The 17,878-nt window shown below is 38.0% G+C and overlaps 1 protein-coding gene across 1 annotated transcript in view; it reads right to left on the bottom strand.

Moving 5' to 3' along the window:
- Window positions 1-4,299: 4,299 nt before the first annotated feature.
- Window positions 4,300-17,878, bottom strand: part of USP38 (ubiquitin specific peptidase 38) — a 28,802-nt gene continuing 15,223 nt past the window's right edge. The window contains exons 7-10 of the mRNA XM_084626263.1: window positions 17,774-17,867; window positions 14,109-14,215; window positions 11,210-12,572; window positions 4,300-5,375 (exon numbers count right to left, since the gene is read on the bottom strand). Of these exons, the coding sequence (XP_084482389.1) occupies window positions 5,214-5,375; window positions 11,210-12,572; window positions 14,109-14,215; window positions 17,774-17,867 (1,726 nt within the window). The 3' untranslated portion in view covers window positions 4,300-5,213. The remainder of the gene's footprint in view (window positions 5,376-11,209; window positions 12,573-14,108; window positions 14,216-17,773; window positions 17,868-17,878) is intronic.

Genomic DNA, 17,878 nt, shown 5'->3' with positions numbered 1-17,878 from the left:
GGTTTCCTTACAAATAGGATCAGAAGCATCTCATTGGTTCATTAGGTCATCTAATCTGATCTCCTATATATCACAGATCATTAAATGTACTGAGCCCAATAACTTGTTTCGTTAAGGTTTATCTTCCTGAAAGGTAACCACTCTTGGTTTGAAGATGTCAAGAGATGGAGAATACACTGCTACCCTTAGTTTATCACCCTCATGCTTAAAAATGTGTGCCTCATTTGAACTTGTTTACCTTCTGCTTCCAGCCATTGATTTTTGCTTCACCCTGCTCTACTAAAGAGCTCTTTAGTACCTACTATTTTCAGTGTATCATCATTGTATGCTCTTAAATCTATATATTTAGTATGCTCTGCTCTGGGGAAGCAAGGAGACATGAGGAGAATCCAAATCATAATGAACCTTTAAAACAAGAGACTCCTGTGCCAAAGGGGGAGAGTAGCAAAGAATGCTAAATGAGGTCTTATTACTGCAGAAAACGGGATTCTGCCAATGTAAAGGAGTTGTTTAATGGGTGCAGACAGAATAAAATGGCTCATCCCTGGAACTGAAACAGAAGTAACTGTTCAAATGAGATTCCTGTTTAATTTTATGGAGTAGCCTGTGCAAGAGGACAGGGAAAGAGAGGGGGAAAGAAGAGCAAGCCAGAAGAGATAAGTGACTTGGCTTTCTTCAGTTACCTATTCCAAGCACCCACTCCCTCATCTTATAGTAAGAATCAACTCAGTATCCAGTGCCACTATTTATTAGTCAGGTGATATACGTAACAGTCCAGTATTATACTCCCTTGGTGAGAAATACACAGGATTAGATGCATAGAAAAAATAAGTCAAGGTGATAGCGACACAATCCATTAACAAAGACTAACTGCTTTCTGCATTAAAAAATGGATTTTTTTTTTTTTTTAAATGGGAAGGATAATCTTGAAGACTTAGTACAACTGTGCATACTGCACTGAATCAAATAGGTTGCAGGCCTCAGGAGAAATGTCCAAAGTTTTGTATCTTTTCGATAAGGTTGACTTTAATAAACATGGAAAAAAAGCACAGGAACAGAGCTGTGCAGACTTCTGAATGTTTATTCATGGAAGGAAGAAGTCGAAGTACTATATGTATACTGCTCCACACGGCAGGTCTAGAATAGTGTAGCAGACAGTAATATTACCATCATTTCACTCATTTTGACAAAGTTAGATACTTTGCTCTTAAAAGGCAGTTCTACTCTGTAGTCTTTAGTTTTAAAGATAAGGCGTTTTAGGCCCACGTACTTAGATGTTAACTTGAAATGTTGGTCTTAAGTAGTTTTTTAAAAATGAATCTCCACCTGGGTTAACAAAAGGTAATCGGGGATAAGTAACTGAGTCTTATTTGACGTGAGGCGTAACTTCATTTTATACTTAACCAGATCCATTCCCATTTCTGTTACATTGTTTAAAACTCCAAGGTGTCGGCATCCAATTCAGAGTGTTTTTAATTACTGTGTAAGCCTTTCAAAAACAGACAAAACAGATATTGTAGAGCAGCCATATACAGACATCACAAATTTTTAGAAAGTCAAGATTTATATTTTTACAGAACAGAAGAACACAACTGACCCTTCCAAAAATATTTTTAAACAGCCACTTTAAAAATAACATCTTCAGTTTTTTTTTTCTACCTAACTCAAAACACTTTATCCAAGATCACTATAAACTCATCCAGAGAAACAAAACATTGCTCTTTTTGTTTACTTTGTGCATTAGACCGCATTACATGTAATCAGCCAATCCCACAGGCAGGCAGTCAATTTCCTGTTTGTGTAGGTTTTTCCACACACCAATGGGAGAGAGAAAAGCCATCTAAAAATATTCACCAGATGAATGCAACCGTAAAACAAAGAAAAATTGCCAAGGAGACCTAAAGGTGGGTGTAGTTTCTTTTAACCCATTTTCTGAAGGTAACTAGATTAAGTTTTTGAGAGATGTCAGTGGCAAAGTGAACTAGTCATTTAATCTTTAGAAAACCTATTGCCAAACCTCAACCAGATCACAAGTGAAATTATTTTGTTTGATCATTCTAATTTGTTCACATCCTTTGGAGAGTGTGGACTTTTTCTGTATTTCTATTAATATTATCTCTGTTTACCTGCTTGATATTATTCTGTATAACTGCATGGAGTTAAGTGAAAGGAGTTTACGGGTTTACAAAAAGGACACTAAACACTGACAGATGTAAGACACCTCCAGAGAGAATACCAAGGATCCTCAACAGAACTACAGAGATATTGAATGGGAAAGACCTGGCTCCAAAAGAGAAATCCCCCAAAAGAGAAGGTTCTTGCAAGGGAGCCAAACCAAACTAGCCCTGCTAAATAAGCTATAGTGAGAAAACAGAGGTGTTGAAGCCTAGGGACGCAGCCTACGAGTGATAGGAGGACTCCTTGTGCCACATAGACGTCCAGGGCCTATCACTAATAAGGTGCATTCTTGAGACTGCAGAAGGCATCACATGCTCTGTGCTCCATGAAGCATCTCAAGTCTCCATGACTGAGAACCTGATGCAGAGGCCTAGGATGGAAATAGCAGAGGTACTGCAAACAAGCCAAGATATTATAAGTTGTCAAAAAATTGTTAGGAAGCTTGAATGGCATCTACTTCCACTTTTCAAGGATCAAGATAGGTTGGTCTGACTTTCATGAGCACTAGTCATTTAAAAAAAAAAATTAGCAAAGAAGTTTTCCTGATCCACATTTGCTGCTTTTAGTATTTATTTCAAGTCTTTGCTGTTGTTCACATAAACACCTGAAAGGTGCACATTTCAAGGACCTGGCGCTTTCAAAGGAGCATTTTGTTAAAACCAAGCAAAATATAAAGAAACGTTAACTAAACAACAAAATAAATAAATAATACCCTAGTTCTTACATAGTGCTTTGTAGCAGGAGCTGTCCAAGCACTTTACAAAGGTTAGTATGACTATCCTCATTTTACAGATGGTGTAAATAAACTGGAACTTACACTTCTAGGTAAAGTGTATATTTTAAAAGACAAACGGACCCTTGATTCAATTGTGCAACTGCTTTACCATTATGCTCCTCTTCACTGTACACTCAAATTTATATTTCTCTGGCAGAAGTTTGGTACTTGTTTATATTCTCACATTATATCAACTTATTTGTTATTAATATCAAACTAATTAATTATGCAGATATTACTTAAATTGATCCTGCAGCACTTTCTACACTGTGCACCTGAATTTGGATTATTCTGTGTATGCTCTCTAGCAATCTTAGAAGTATGTGCGCCACTAATCTATGCATAATTTTAAAGGATGTCACGTATAAGTATAACCAGGGGTAGAGATTAAGGCCCAGATCCACAAAGGTATTTTAGGCTCCTAACTTCCACTGAGTTCAATGCAAAATGGGAGACTAAACACTTTTAGGATCTGGGCCTAAGACACCAAGACAGAGCGGTCTTCATTTAAAAAAAGATTCCTGAACTGCAACAGATTTCAGTATTAAAACTAAAACCCTCCTATCAAGTTCTCTTTAAACAGAGCAGTAAAACCAGAGGCACATTGCTAGCATGACCCACAAGAGGACTGATCATTCTGCCCCATTGTCTCAAGGCACAGATTGAGGTACTTCCCCTGAGCCAAATCTTCCTTTGGATACCAACACAACGGAAGGGGGAATAAAAAGGGTACTTTTTTATTGGTGTGAGACAATGGGGCAGAAACCTTCAAGAAGTTTCCAAGAACATTTTAGGTCCCCAGGTTCAGGACAAGATGCCTCGGATTGTCAATAGAATGTTGGTGCTGGTCTCTCTCAAACATCTTAATCTGCATCCGTTTTATCAGAGAGCTAGGAGACTTAATACAGAGAATCTCCAAAAGGTCAGACTAGATAATCACAATGGTACCTTCTGGAAGATGGCCCGTAAAACGGATTACCACACAGATCAGCACAGCCAAGCAGTCAGTATGTCACTGGGATAAAGAAAGTCTACAGATGTTCCTCGGAGAGGCTGGAAGTGCCGAAGAGGGACAAACCATAAGTAACATTATTAGTGATTCTCTTCCAAGGTATAAAGTTCGTATTGTTAGACAATCACAAAAGAAAAGGATCTGGATACTGGGAAGTCAAGGCAGTCTGAGACACCTTAACCCACTTGGTAAGAATCAACTCAGCAGCTTTTTGGACAAAACCATTTACAACTACGAATCAGTGTTTATGATCAACTTCTTAATAATGTAGGCCAGAGAAGTTGCAATTCAAAAACCGCCCCTACTGAACTGTAAATAATGGACAACATGAGAGTTTTAGAACCATCAGATTTTTACTTCTGGAAAATCTAATAACTTTCCAAAAATGTATTAATTTCTAATATTAACACAAAACAATTTCTAACATTGTTCTTTAACTCTTCCAGAGCCTCAAAGTTTTGTATTTAAGTTACAGTACTGCAAGGCACATACAGAACCTCCTCCTTTCAAATACAGAGCAGATATACTTCCTGAAATAATTTAGAAATCCCCAAAACAATTAGAAATACTACAAATTTAGTTCAGTTAAAAACTTTGTTCCTACGAGACCATACACATTTCTTGAAAATGATTTAGCAAACGTGTATAAATGACTCTTTACATTTGTACTCAAAATGCAAATATAATGAATCTGAATAACTCCCACCCTGGAAAGTACTGTAGCAGGTCATGTTTTAAAATTTAAGTTATTGCCTTCATTATAAAGGTGCATCCTCTCTGCCACCATTAAGATTTCCAGACTTATGAAGGAAAAAAATGTGTATGCAATTATGCCCACCTGAAAGCATTCCACTATTGAATAACCATCTCTCTTTTAGAAGAATATGAATGAACTCTCTCCTCTTCCTTTATTCAGTGGATTGAGATGGTACAAACTGATTTAATTGCATTTATTAAATGTTATGCAGCATCATTAGGGATTACATACAAATCTTTTCTTCCCCACTCTTCTCTTTTTTAGCCAAGCACATCTTGCTATTAAAACAATAGGATTTAAGAGGTAGTTTTCTCCATGATGTACTTATTTATTTCAAATAAAACCAAAACAAACAAAATTAACATTTGTTTTCTGAACAAGGATTAGGTCTCAAAACAAAAGCTTGGTATGATATTTGAAGCAGTTCAGTGGTTTAACAGTCTTAAACAGCCGGGGGAACTGTTTTGGAACCAATGTATTCTAGGTCTTCCTCAAAACACTAGTCTACCAATAGTACTGAATCCTCCTCCACCCCCGCCACCTGTGGGTCCACAGCTTCCTGGGGGATCATTGTCATCAAATCCATTGGGTCGAAAAGAGCATGAGGCTGAGGCTGCTTGTAATGCTTGTGTTCGAGCACTAAGTTCTTGCTCCTGAAATTAAAGAATACAGGCAGTTAAAAACTCCAAAATTGAAACTTATTTCATTTATCTAAACTTGTTTTAAGCGCTACTTCAGTAAGAACTAGGTACATCACAAACTAGGAAAAATAAGAAAACTACAAACCATACAATTGATTCTCTATTAAATTGTTTTACTTTTTTGTTTTCAACTTGCAGTGGGACAGTATCCAGGGTCTATTTCAGAAAGCGAACCATTACTGAAGATGAGCAAGGATATCAGAATCTGGCCCTAACTAACAAACATGACTGAAGACAGAGACAGTCTCACCAGGATTTGAGTTTAGAAGTACGGTACAGAGCCTATCTTGTCACAGAACCTCTCATGTTCAAAAGATGAATGAAACCCCCTTTTTTTTAAGCTGCAACTGACACCTCTGACATTAAACTGTTGCAGGATATTGGAATTGCACTGGCACAAAAGGCAAAAAACATGGATGATGTATTAGTGCCTATTCATTCAATATGGTTTATCCAACTTTTTCTTAAAGAGCTGTTGTGTGGTAGCTCTGTCAGTTATAGGATATTACAAGTCTCATGCAGGCTGAGATACTGGATCAGAGTAAGGATGGACATTGCTAAAAAGAAAAAGGTTCCAGGGAACTTCCTTCTACCCAGCTACTGGGACCACTAAGCATATCTTGCTAAAGCTGAGGGAATTCAGACAATTTCTTTTGCGCATCACCTAGACCCTTATAATGCAAGAGCATGGGACAGAGCCAATGATTAAAAAAACCCTTGTGTTACAGCACCTGTCTAACATTCATATGATAGTGTATGTGTAATTTCTGTGATGCTAAAAATAGCTTGTGCATATTTAAGTTACTCATACGGCCAAAAAATGCAGCCTTAAATTTGAAGCTATTTAACTCACTCCCTCATCATTAAACATGGACAGAATGGCCTACTTAATTCAGATTTACTTTGCTTTTGGAATTTGAAGGCAGACACTTAATATGAATAGGCAGAGCTTATGCTGGCTATGTCTGAGTGACAACAGTAAACTGTCTCCAGTCACAGAAGGACAAGAATGCAATCCAAAGTTCATAGGAAATATTAAATTCCACATAACTTCTAGCTCAAGTGTTACTGAGAGATACTAAAGGAATGGTTCCAATATGCTGTTGCTAGAGCCTTTGTTTTAATACAATTCAAATGTAATTGGAGTTTCTCATTATGAGCTGTAAATTTACTATAGATTAGCTATCCAAACATTCAAAAGTAAATGTGAAACTCTAATTTAGATTGCAAAACTTCTAGGCTAGTCATGTACTCTGAATTGAATAAATTTATTGTGTTTTAAAGCTTTAAACTAGAAAGCTCATTATATAGATTTAGAACTAAGGATTTTTATTACAGCATTATGGCAGTCAACTAGAAGCATGAATATATGTTAAGTTGTCCTACTGCAGAAGTTCCTATAGAATTTGAGTTTGACATGTATATAATATAGCTAGTAGTTAAACTGGTCCAGATGGGACAAATTTTTTCCCCCTCCCACAAAAAGCCCCAAAACATCTGCTTAATTTAAACTGCTTGCGCAAGCAGGTTAACACTATGCCAAGCGTCGCATTACTTTAAAGCCTTAGTACATGTACAAAGTAAGTTACAGTCATGAGAACCATAAATGACTGACTTTTAAAAATCTCATCCATAACACTGTATTGCTGGTATTTTGCTCCCTTCCCTCTGTGGCTGTGGAGGGAGAGGGGATAAAAAGAAGAGAAATTAGCGGTTTGCCATTCCTATGCCATCAGTAACAGTAAGATTGTGCCTTTACCACTAATGCTCCGTATCATCAAAGTGTTTTTTGGTTTTTTTTTAACTGTGGTGTTTCTTGGGAAACACTACTGGCAGCAGCAGAGGTACAGTGATCTCCTTCAGGACCATGAAGTGAATTGTGTATAGGGGACTCTCATACTAAACTGGAACCCCAGAACAGTGCACCGATTTGCAATAAAGAGTATAGAAGAGTTAAAAGAAAGACTCCCATCAGTGATCTTGGGAGATATTGTTTAGCAGCAACAGGGCAACCTAGTTCCATTCATGATCATAGCTTAGTTACTACAGCATGTGCTAAAAAACCTTTGGTACAATATATGTAAGTTATATGTACATACTATAAAATTACCCTTCTATAGAGGCACAAAAGTATTTGAACACTTCTAGATAGAGTACATCTATTTAAAAAAATAAATCCTTTCTAGTGTCTCCAATGCTAAAAAATACCCCCAAAAGAACTGTATGGTTTATGTTCCAACAAAACACTTCACTATGTCTTGGCAATTTTAAGTGTTTACCTGAAAGAAGAAAATCTATTGGCACAAAATCCTAAATGTAACAATGTTACAACTTGAGAATAGAGCTCTATGTTGAGCAAGTCATCAATACATATTCCTCCTGCTTCCAATATGAGATAGACAATACAGAGAAACAAGTCTCATTAATGCAGTTGTTCCCAGATTTTAATAATCCATCAGATTTTAGTGAAACATACTCAACTTAATTTTAAATAGGAAACCAAGTAACATATTAACATCCTATATAGAGTTAAGTACAAATAACTGCTTTCATTCCTCTTTCAGATAATCAGAAGCTAAATTCCTAAGCAAACTTTTTAATTTTGAAGTAAGACCTCTCTTGCTAACATATACTCAAAACATGAACTGGATTTAAATGGACAAGTTTGAACATTCACAGTTTAGAGGATAGCAAAAGGTTATCCTTCAATCCTTCTGTACACCGTCCTCTTACATTGAATTTAGAAGCCTAGGCATTAGTTTGAGATGGATGGAAACTCAACATTGAAGAACATGTGTTTTTGTCAAGGAAAGGACATGATCTTGGCCTTAACAGGATACAACTTTATGAAAAAGCACAACTGAATATTGAGAGGTTGGAGTTTGAGGGAAGGATATAAGAGAGTAAAATAACCTCTAAAAATGGTAAAGATATGAAAAGAATAATTTGCTCTTTTTATTCCAAAGGGTAAGTTTTCAAAAGAACCATTAACATGGCTTCCATCTGTACACTACCAACTATGTGCAAAACTGATAGTTTACATGCACCAAACTCCATTTGCACACAAAAACACTGCTCAAAGTCATCATTTGGGTGATTGTGAATGTATATGGAAATCCTATTTTGACAATCTAGCCATCAGTTTATAGCAGTAGGTTTACAAAGAGCTTTCAGTGCCTGAAATTCTGTAGAATGGTTCAAAATCCCCACAGAAAAAATAACACTATTAAATTCTATTCATTTTTAGAGTAACCTGTAGGGTTCTATAACATTTCAACCCTATTAAATTCTACAGAATTTAATAGCGAGGATCTCATGTTAATTCTGAAACAAAAATAAGTGTAAATGTAATGAGATTATTCAACTGCTGATCATTTTAGCAAGAACATCCAGCTATTGGGTTTATCCCACAATCCTATACTGCCTCTCAGACCTATGCAGGTAAGAAAAACTGCCCTCATCCAGCTACCCAAAATCACCTGCTTCCCCCTCCCCCAAAATTTTATGATGCAGTTGTGTAGATAATACAAAAAACAAAAACAAAAAATCTACGACATAGCAAAAATGAAAGTGTGGACAATGTCAAAAACCCATGAATTTAATACCAAATGAACAGCAGGCTACAGTACTCAATGTATTCATTTTCATAATTAAAAGATTCTCTAAAGAAGCTACAACAGAGTTTCCAGTTTGTCTCATTGGAATGCCAGAGTTTGGGACCACTGTGCCACAGAATACACAGGACACAGATTAGATAGCTTCCATCTCAGTGACAGAATACTTTCAGACTTGTTTAATGCAAGATTCAGTTGCTTGAGACTGCAAGAAAGCTTCCAGCTAAGATTGCCATAGCAGTCTGACTCCACCATGAGCAGTTTTACTTTCACATGGAAATATCCAGTTACGTAAAAATGTTATGGCTACAGTATCTTAAAAGTCTGGAATTTGCAAGTGCTAAGGCCTGAGTTTTACTATATTACATCCTTGCACTTATTGCTGCAGCACTGCTTTGCTCCAATAAAGGAGAAGTCTGGAGACCTGGGACTTAATTCAGTTGCAGTTTGTCCAGGAATTTTATGTCAACATCTATAAATAATCTTGTAGAGGTTGCCTAATTATGATCGATCTTGTAAAATATTTTACTTTATATTGTCAACTCTACAGAGCAAGGACAGATTTGGGTCTCTGAAGGAACTAGCACACTTCTGCACACTCAAAACAAACAATATTTGTTATCAAACTATATCTGTACTAAAAATGGTAAGATTCATAGTTACATGTCAATAAAAAAATCTTGGAACAAAATGTGCTAAGGTAGACTATACCCACATGGTTGGTCTGTTTTGTCGGAGTTAAAACTATTGCCTATCCTTAATGTTATAAACATTAAGAAAGCAAACTGTTTAATTTTGTCATCCTGCTTCTGGGGCTGGCAGTTGAACTGGACCTAATACGAAAAACACATGAACGGGAGTGGGCAAAGGCCTTGTCCATCTACTGTGGCTAGTATTTAGTTTTGGAACCCACCTTTGCTCCCATTATTTTATGAAGCTCTATTCGTAACCTGCTATACTTAAGGGCTTTTTTCCCTTTTTTCTGTCGGGCTAGAGAAGGACATGGAATTATAATTCAAAAAGGATAAATCCTTGCCGTTAGAAAATTAGTAGGAGGCTTTCTTCCAAATGTAATTGTTTGTCTGGTACAGCTAGGAACCCAGACTAGAACAGTGGGCCTGTATTGCCAGAAGCTTTTAAAATATGTCTATGCAAGTCATACAAGAAAATATCAAGATTTCCATTTTACCTACATATTGTTACTATGCAGATTAACTTAATATTCAATAAGTGCCCATTATAGATTTACAGTTAGTGAGATTTTATTTTTTCCTCACTGCTGTGAAACAAATTAAAAGGAGAGAGAAAGGTAAACAGATTGATGGAAGACAGGACAATCCGATTCAAAAGTGTCACCAACTATATCTCAGGCAGCTGTAAGACATTTAGAAGCTATATTCTACTCCTCTGTGCTTACTGAGCAGACAACAATCAGCATGTAAACACAGACTGTCAATTTGCGGTAATGCTTTACCACACAAAGTTTTAAAAATAGCGAGCCAAGAATAGATTACAACATAAGCCCACAATTCTCTTCAGCACCTGGAGGTACCATAATAGTTCTTCACAGTGAGGGCTAGTGGGACTTTTCTAATTTCAATTTAGGTTTAGTAAACAGGATTATACTAAAATAATTTAACCCACTGTAAAAAGGGTATAAATAATAAAACCTTATTGTACTATACAAATAATCAGTGAACCCCAAAACGCAGGGGTTCTGAAATGCTCATAGCATGGACCATATTTATGGTATCACAAATATTTCTCTAACTTTCCTACATAATATATTTTTAGCTTCTTTTAATGCAATTTAGCAGGTAGCAATAAAAAACCCAGTACTGTTTGATCATCCAATCCTGGATTGATTACTAGTGGTCAAAGGACAGTTTGAGAATCTCTGCCCTAGAAATACAGAAGGAGGTTAAAACATGAGAGTTCTTCCTATAAACATATTTCACATAATACTGTGTACTGGTAAATTTGATTAAAATTTTACTATGTAATCCAACAGTTACTAGCGTAAGGGCAGCAGGATTTATGAGCTACAAGATTTTGAGATTAATCCCCAGAATGTTTAGAAGTAACCATTTTAGAAACCGCAAGCAAGTTGATCCACATTTTCCAGTCCTCAGGGGACTGTCACTCTTCACATTAGTTATGTTTTCATCTTACCTGTAAATACAGTTTATTATCTTTTGTAATAGCATCCATAAGCTCTTTCTGCAGAGGAGGGTCTCCGTTCACCCAGAGTCCATTTGCTGAATTGGCATTGAAACCACTACTACAATTCTGTTTTTTGTACAACAGCACATAAGCAGTGTCCTTTGGAAACCTACTAGTAATTTTCTGGACAGACTGAAATGAGGTAAACGTCACTCTGCTGTCATTAAATAGAAACCACTCTTTTGACATCTCATTAGCGTCCAGGTCATTTTCTATAACTGCATGGGAAATCTCCCCTGCCAACAAGCTGCTGTGGGAAGCTAAAGCCATAGTTTTTGATTGATGGCACAGCCCTAAGGAAGGCCCTGAACCAGTGATATTTCTGGCATAAGAATAATAATGCCCACTTTCAGAGGATATACCAGAGTGCACCACAACAGAACTTAATACATAGGGTACCAATTCTGGGCAGCACACTTCTTCAGCACCCGAAGGCTTCAGTTTTTTAGCAAGATTTTCTCCAGTGTCAGAGAATTCAACATCCACAGACCAGCCCCTTGATACTACACCTAAAGAGGATGCAGTTCTTTTGACCGGTAGTTCCAAAATAAGTGGTAGAGACACATTGTCCAGGATTTTGCGCCTTATATGACACTTTGGATCATATGAAAATCTGAGGAGAGTGAGAATGAGGTATTCAGGTTCCTCCATGATTTGCATAATTTTTTCTGCGTTCTGTAGAGAGGCACATTTTTCACAATAATACTTGTTGTCTCCATTTAGAATCTCAGGTGCCAGAAAATAATTCAGTAAGTCAGTAACTGAGGGAGTATTTTCACTTACTGGCTTCTGAGACACATTCTTACTGTCCTGAACTTTGTACAGATCAGAATCTGTAACATTCTCAGAGCTCAGCTCAGCAGGAAGAAGGTCTTTCAGAATTCCCTCATTCATAACTGTTTCACAGCCATCACTTACTGCCAGAGATGTATCAAGTGCTGATTCTTCAACAGGACTGGATGCTACAATACTAGTTTGCACCATGCAGTCATCTTTCACTTCAGAAGAATGTGTTATGCTTTGCATGTCAACATTTTCCAACGAAGTGGGAGGACAAAATGCCAGCGATAGATCCGTGAAGGGTTCTTCTTTTTGAGAAGTACTTTTGCAGTTCAAACAGCATATACTGGTCTGTAGTTTCCCTCCAAACATTCTCTCTATCAATGTTCTTTCTTCACCTCCTGTGCAAGGTGCCTCAGTAAACACTTGTGCCTTGTTGGCAGTTTCCTGTGCCAAGGACTCGTCACTCATCATAGTCTCAGATGGCTTTGCTGAAGACAAAGCTTTCAAGGTTCTCTCTTCTTCATGCAGTCTGGAAAAAAAAATCCAACAGATGCATTGTTTCCAAATATATTTCTGAACGTCATTTTATACAGCTCTTAAGGTTTTTTTTCCATCTATACTAAATGTACAGTAGAATAAAAAGCTTGGCTAGATGTTGCTTAAATTATGAACATTTGGGTCAATATTTTACATATTAACTTAAAACTCAAATGTCAATGCCACCAGAAAAGCAAACAGATTATGATTATTACAGCACAACTCTGTACGCAAACAGTTTTGGATGAGAATTAGAGTATTAAAGAATGTACTCATGTCACCAAATACTAATCAAGAGACATGCTAATCAAAAGACATGGGATGTTATGAAGGCCAAGTCCATAACATGGTTCAAAAAAGAACTAGATAAATTCATGAAGGATAGGTCCATCAATGGCTATTAGCCAGGATGGGCAGGAATGGTGTCCCTAGCCACTGTTTGCCAGAAGCTGGGAATGAGCGACAGGGGATGGATCACTTGATGATAACCTGTTCTGGGGCACCTGGCACTGGCCACCGTTGGAAGACAGGATACTGGTCTGACCCAGTAGGGCCATTCTTTGATATATATTAAAATAAATAACCAATAGCATTTCTGATTGAATGACTTCTGATTCAGTAAGAAAGCTAAAAAAAGGTATTATTTATGGTGCCATATGGCATGCATAGCATTTTCATGGCTATAAAATTTATCCCATTCCCAAGGAACTTAAAGTTAGAATGAAAACACAAATATGAAAAAACAAAAAAGAAGAAGAGAGCACAGGTGGTCCTTTGGGGACACTACTGCACATCTGGAACAGTTTTCCACAAAGTGAGAGGCAAGAGCTGGTTTCATCATAGCTTAAGTATCTCTGCTTGATTCAGAGGAGAGATCTGAATCCACAACACCTACCTCTCAGGTGAGTACTTAATCACCAGTGCATAGATCTGTTCTCTCTCTCTCTTTTTGGCCCAATGAGCATTCAAGTGTTTATATAAAGTGTAAGCTTCCACAAGGAAACAGAGGCCCATCCAAGAATAGTCTTATCCTTGAGGTCAGGGTGCTCACCTGGCAGTGAGATCAGAGTTCAAATCTCTTTTCCAGAGTGGGGACTCAAACCTGGATCTCCCACATACCAAATGAGTGTCCCAACTACTGGTCTAAAAGAGGGAATGGATGGAAACGTACACGTTTGCTGGCCCTGAAAAACTTTCCCTGGGCCAAAACTATTAGGCCAAATTCACAAATAGTTGTGAGTCAACCATAACTGTATTGGGGGAGGGGGGGAGAAATCTGTCTGAAAAATTTCACCCACCTCTAGTCACAACATCTATGAGGTAGGTAGGTATCCAGATTTACAGTGGATACACTGAGGCATAAAAGTTAAGCGGTACACACATCATGCATCACTTAAGTAGCGGAGTCAGGAATAGGACCCAGAAATCTTGACTCCCAATCTTGCACTGTAACAATCAGATGACCACTCAATTAAAATTAAGCATTCTACAAGCCTAAAGATTATCATTAACTTAATCATTACTGTACCTGTCTAGCAGAAACCTGAGATATTCTGAGCAGTCTTGCTGGGATCTAGGAGTAAACCATGGTGGCCTGGAAGCCTCAAAGAAAATCCGAGGCGCATATGCCTCCCTCTGTTGGCAGTAATAATAAAACAATAAACCAATATATATAAGTCTTACTAAATAACTTGGCGAAATTGTCTCATCACCTTTTTGACATCTGAACTTTGACTCATTTTAAAGGAATTGAAGAATATTTAACATATGGAACACAACATTTCTTTGAAAAAGAACTAGAACTGTCAAGTGACTAAAAAAATTAATTGCACGATTAATCACACGGTCAATAATAGAATGCCATTTATTTAAAACAGTTTGGGATATTTTCTACATTTTCAAATCTATTTCAATTGCAACACAGAATACAGAGTGTACAGCGCTCATTTTATATTACTGATTGCAAATATTTGCACTGTAAAAATTTTTTTCTTCAATTCACTTCATACAAGGACTGTACTGCAATCTCTTTATCATGAAAGTTGAACTTACAAATGTAGAATTATGTACAAAAACTGCATTCAAAAATAAAACAATGTAAAACTTCAGAGCCTACAAGTCCATTCAGTCCTACTTTTTGTTCAGCCAGTTGCTAAGACAACCAAGTTTGTTTACATGTGCAGGAGATAACGTCGCCCACTTCTTGTTTACAGTATCAGTTGAATGTGAGAACAAGCGTTCACATGGTACTGTTGTAGCTGGCTTCACAAGATATTTATGTGCGAAATGCACTAAAGATGCATATGTTCCTTCATGCTTTAACCACCATTCCCAAGGGCATGCATCCATGCTGATAATGGGTTCTGCTCAATAACCATCCAAAGCAATGCAAGCTGCTGCATGTTCATTTTCATCACCTAAGTCAGATGCCACTAGTAGAAGGTTGATTTTCTTGTGGTGATTCGGGTTCTGTAGTTTTCACATCAATGTTCTCTTTTAAGACTTCTGAAAACATGCTCTACACTTTAGATTCTTAAATCTTGGGTCGAGTGCTGTAGCTATCTTTAGAAATCTCACATTGGTACCTTCTTTGCGTTTAGTGAAATCTGCAGTGAAAGTGTTCTTAAAACGAACATGTGCTGGGTCATCATCAGCGACAGCTATAACATGAAATATATGGCAGAATGAGGGTAAAACAGAGTAGGAGACATAATTCTCCCCCAACAAGTTCAATCACAAATGTAATGAACGCATCATTTTTTTAACGAGCGTCATCAGCATGGAAGCGTGTTCTCTGGAATCGTGGCGAAAGCATAAATGGGCATATGAAAGTTTAGCATAACTGGCATGTAAATACCTTGCAATGCTGGCTACAAAAGTGCTATGCGATCGCCTCTTCTCACTTTCAGGTGACATTGTAAATAAGAAGCAGGCAGCTCTGTAAATGTAAACAAGCTTGTTTGTCTTAGTAATTGGCTGAACAATAGGTAGGACTGAGTGGACTTGTAGGCTCTAAAGTTTTACATTGTTTTGTTTGAGTGCAGTTATGGAAAACATTTGTAAGTTGCACTTACACGATAAAGATAAAGGAGGTTACATGATAATGTAGTTGCACTACAGCAGTGTTTTTCAAAGTTTGGGTTGCGACCTAGTGTTGGGTCGCAGCATGTAAGACACTGGGTTGCCTTGCTCAGTGACCCAGTGGCTCTGGTCAGCACTGCCAACTGGGACGTTAAAAGTCCCATTGGCGATGCTGTCCAGCTAAGGCAGGCTAGTGTCTACCTGCTCCAACATTGCGCTGCACCCCGGAAGCGGCCAGAAGCGGGTCCAACTTCTAGGCAGGGGGCCCACGGGGCTCCACGTGCTGCCCCCGCCATGAACACTGGCTCCACACGCCCATTGGCTGGATCCCAGGACAATGGGAGCTGGGGGAGGGGTAACGGGGGTGCCTGCGGGCGAGAGCCACGCAGAGCCACTTGCGTACCTCAGCCTAGGAACCAGACTTGCTGCTGGCCGCTTCTGGGGTGCAGCATGGTCTGCGGTGCCAGGACAGGCAGGAAGCCTGCCTCTGCAGCCTGACTGCGCCACTGCCTAGGAGCCACCGACGGTAAGTCTGCGCCCCAATCCCCTGCCCTGAGCCCCCGCAACCCAGAACCTCTTCCTGCACCTCAAACATCTCATCTCAAGCCCCACCCTAGAGCCATGATGCCCTGCCGCACCCCAACCCCCTGCCCAAGCCCTGAGCCCCCTCCAAACCCAGAGCCCCTCCTGCAACCCAACCCCCTCACCCCCGGCTCCACCCAGGGCCCGCACCCCCTGCCCTGACCCCTTCCCACAGACCAGAGCCCCCTCTCACACTCTGAATCCCTCATTCCTGCCCCCTTGCCCCACACCCCAGCCCTGACCCCTCCCATACCCCAAACCCCTCATCCCCTGCTCGATAGGGTCACCGGCATCAACAATTATCTTCAATTGGGTCCCCAGAAAAAAGTTTTGAAAACCACTGCACTATAGTACTTTTATGAGGTGAACTGAAAAATACTATTTCTTTTGTTTGCCATTTTTACAGTGCAAATATTTGCAATAAAAAAATATAAAATGAGCACTGTCAACTTTGTATACTGTTGTAATTGAAATCAATACATTTGAAAATGTAGAAAACATCCAAAATATTTAATAAGTTTCAATTGATATTCTACTGTTTAACAGTGCGAATCAAACTGCAATTAATTGCAATTATTTTTTTATCATGATTATTTTTAATTTTTTTTTAAAAGATAATTGTGAGTTAACTGCGATTAATCGACAACCCTAAAAAGAACTAATTTTGTATAGTAGGGAAAGAGGCAAATAGTTCATGAATACTGAAGAACTGCCTTTAGTACAAAAATCGAAGTTCAATAGGCTCTTTATAGGTCCAAAAAAGTTACAACTACTTATTTAATGTTCTACTGTTTGCACTTTTCGTGAAAAAACTATTGAATAAGACCAAAGAGATTATACCTATGAGCCCTATATTTTAAGCTTTTCCCCATTAATAAGTTTGCAGTACATTTCATCCATGCTTCAGGATGAAAAAGACATGTTCCTTCTTTCTTTTGCTATTTATCTTAATATTGCTTAAAGTAATGCGCTTTTTAAATTAAGTTTAACTATATAAGTGGCAGAAAGAAAATAGCTATTTTCTTTTCTCATATGTCGTTACTCTATTAGAAAAGTCATTTCCTGAAAAAAAATAAAAATAAAAAATTTAAAAATTCACCTGCAAGAGGATTTAAAGATAATCACAAATTTGCATTGCACCAAATTTTACCTATGCAAGCTACATTATCCAGTTTGAATGTTTAACATTATTTAGGGTCTATTTTTAAGGTTACAGTTTCTTAAGATATATCTCCTTAAGCCTCATCTCACCTCAAAAAAGATTGCCACAATGAAATTTCCCTGACTGAGGAAAAGAACATATGGGCTTCTTTGAGCATATCAATAATATTTGTTCATTTGGTGGCACTGGGTACTAAGAGATCGAGGTAATTTACACTCATTCTCCTCCCAGGTCTCAGCATCACATCTATATTTCAAGACAACCCTGATCTCTCCCAATCCAGTTACCACCTCTGCACCATCAAGCCTCGTCAGTCTTGAGTATTACAGCTAGTCTTAAAAAAGCAGATGAAGTTGACCAACACATACCTGAGTATGAGCCAAAAATGCAAAGAGATGCTGTAATTTTCTCATTAGTGAATTGCACCCATTTAGATTCAAAGATAATACATGTCTCCTGAAACTGCACGGACA

Source organism: Lepidochelys olivacea, assembly GCF_965140295.1.
Source record: "Lepidochelys olivacea isolate rLepOli2 genome assembly, chromosome: 4".
Lineage (NCBI taxonomy): Eukaryota > Metazoa > Chordata > Testudines > Cheloniidae > Lepidochelys > Lepidochelys olivacea.
Note: the sequence above shows the minus strand (reverse complement) of the source record. Positions and strands in the feature narration are given on the sequence as shown.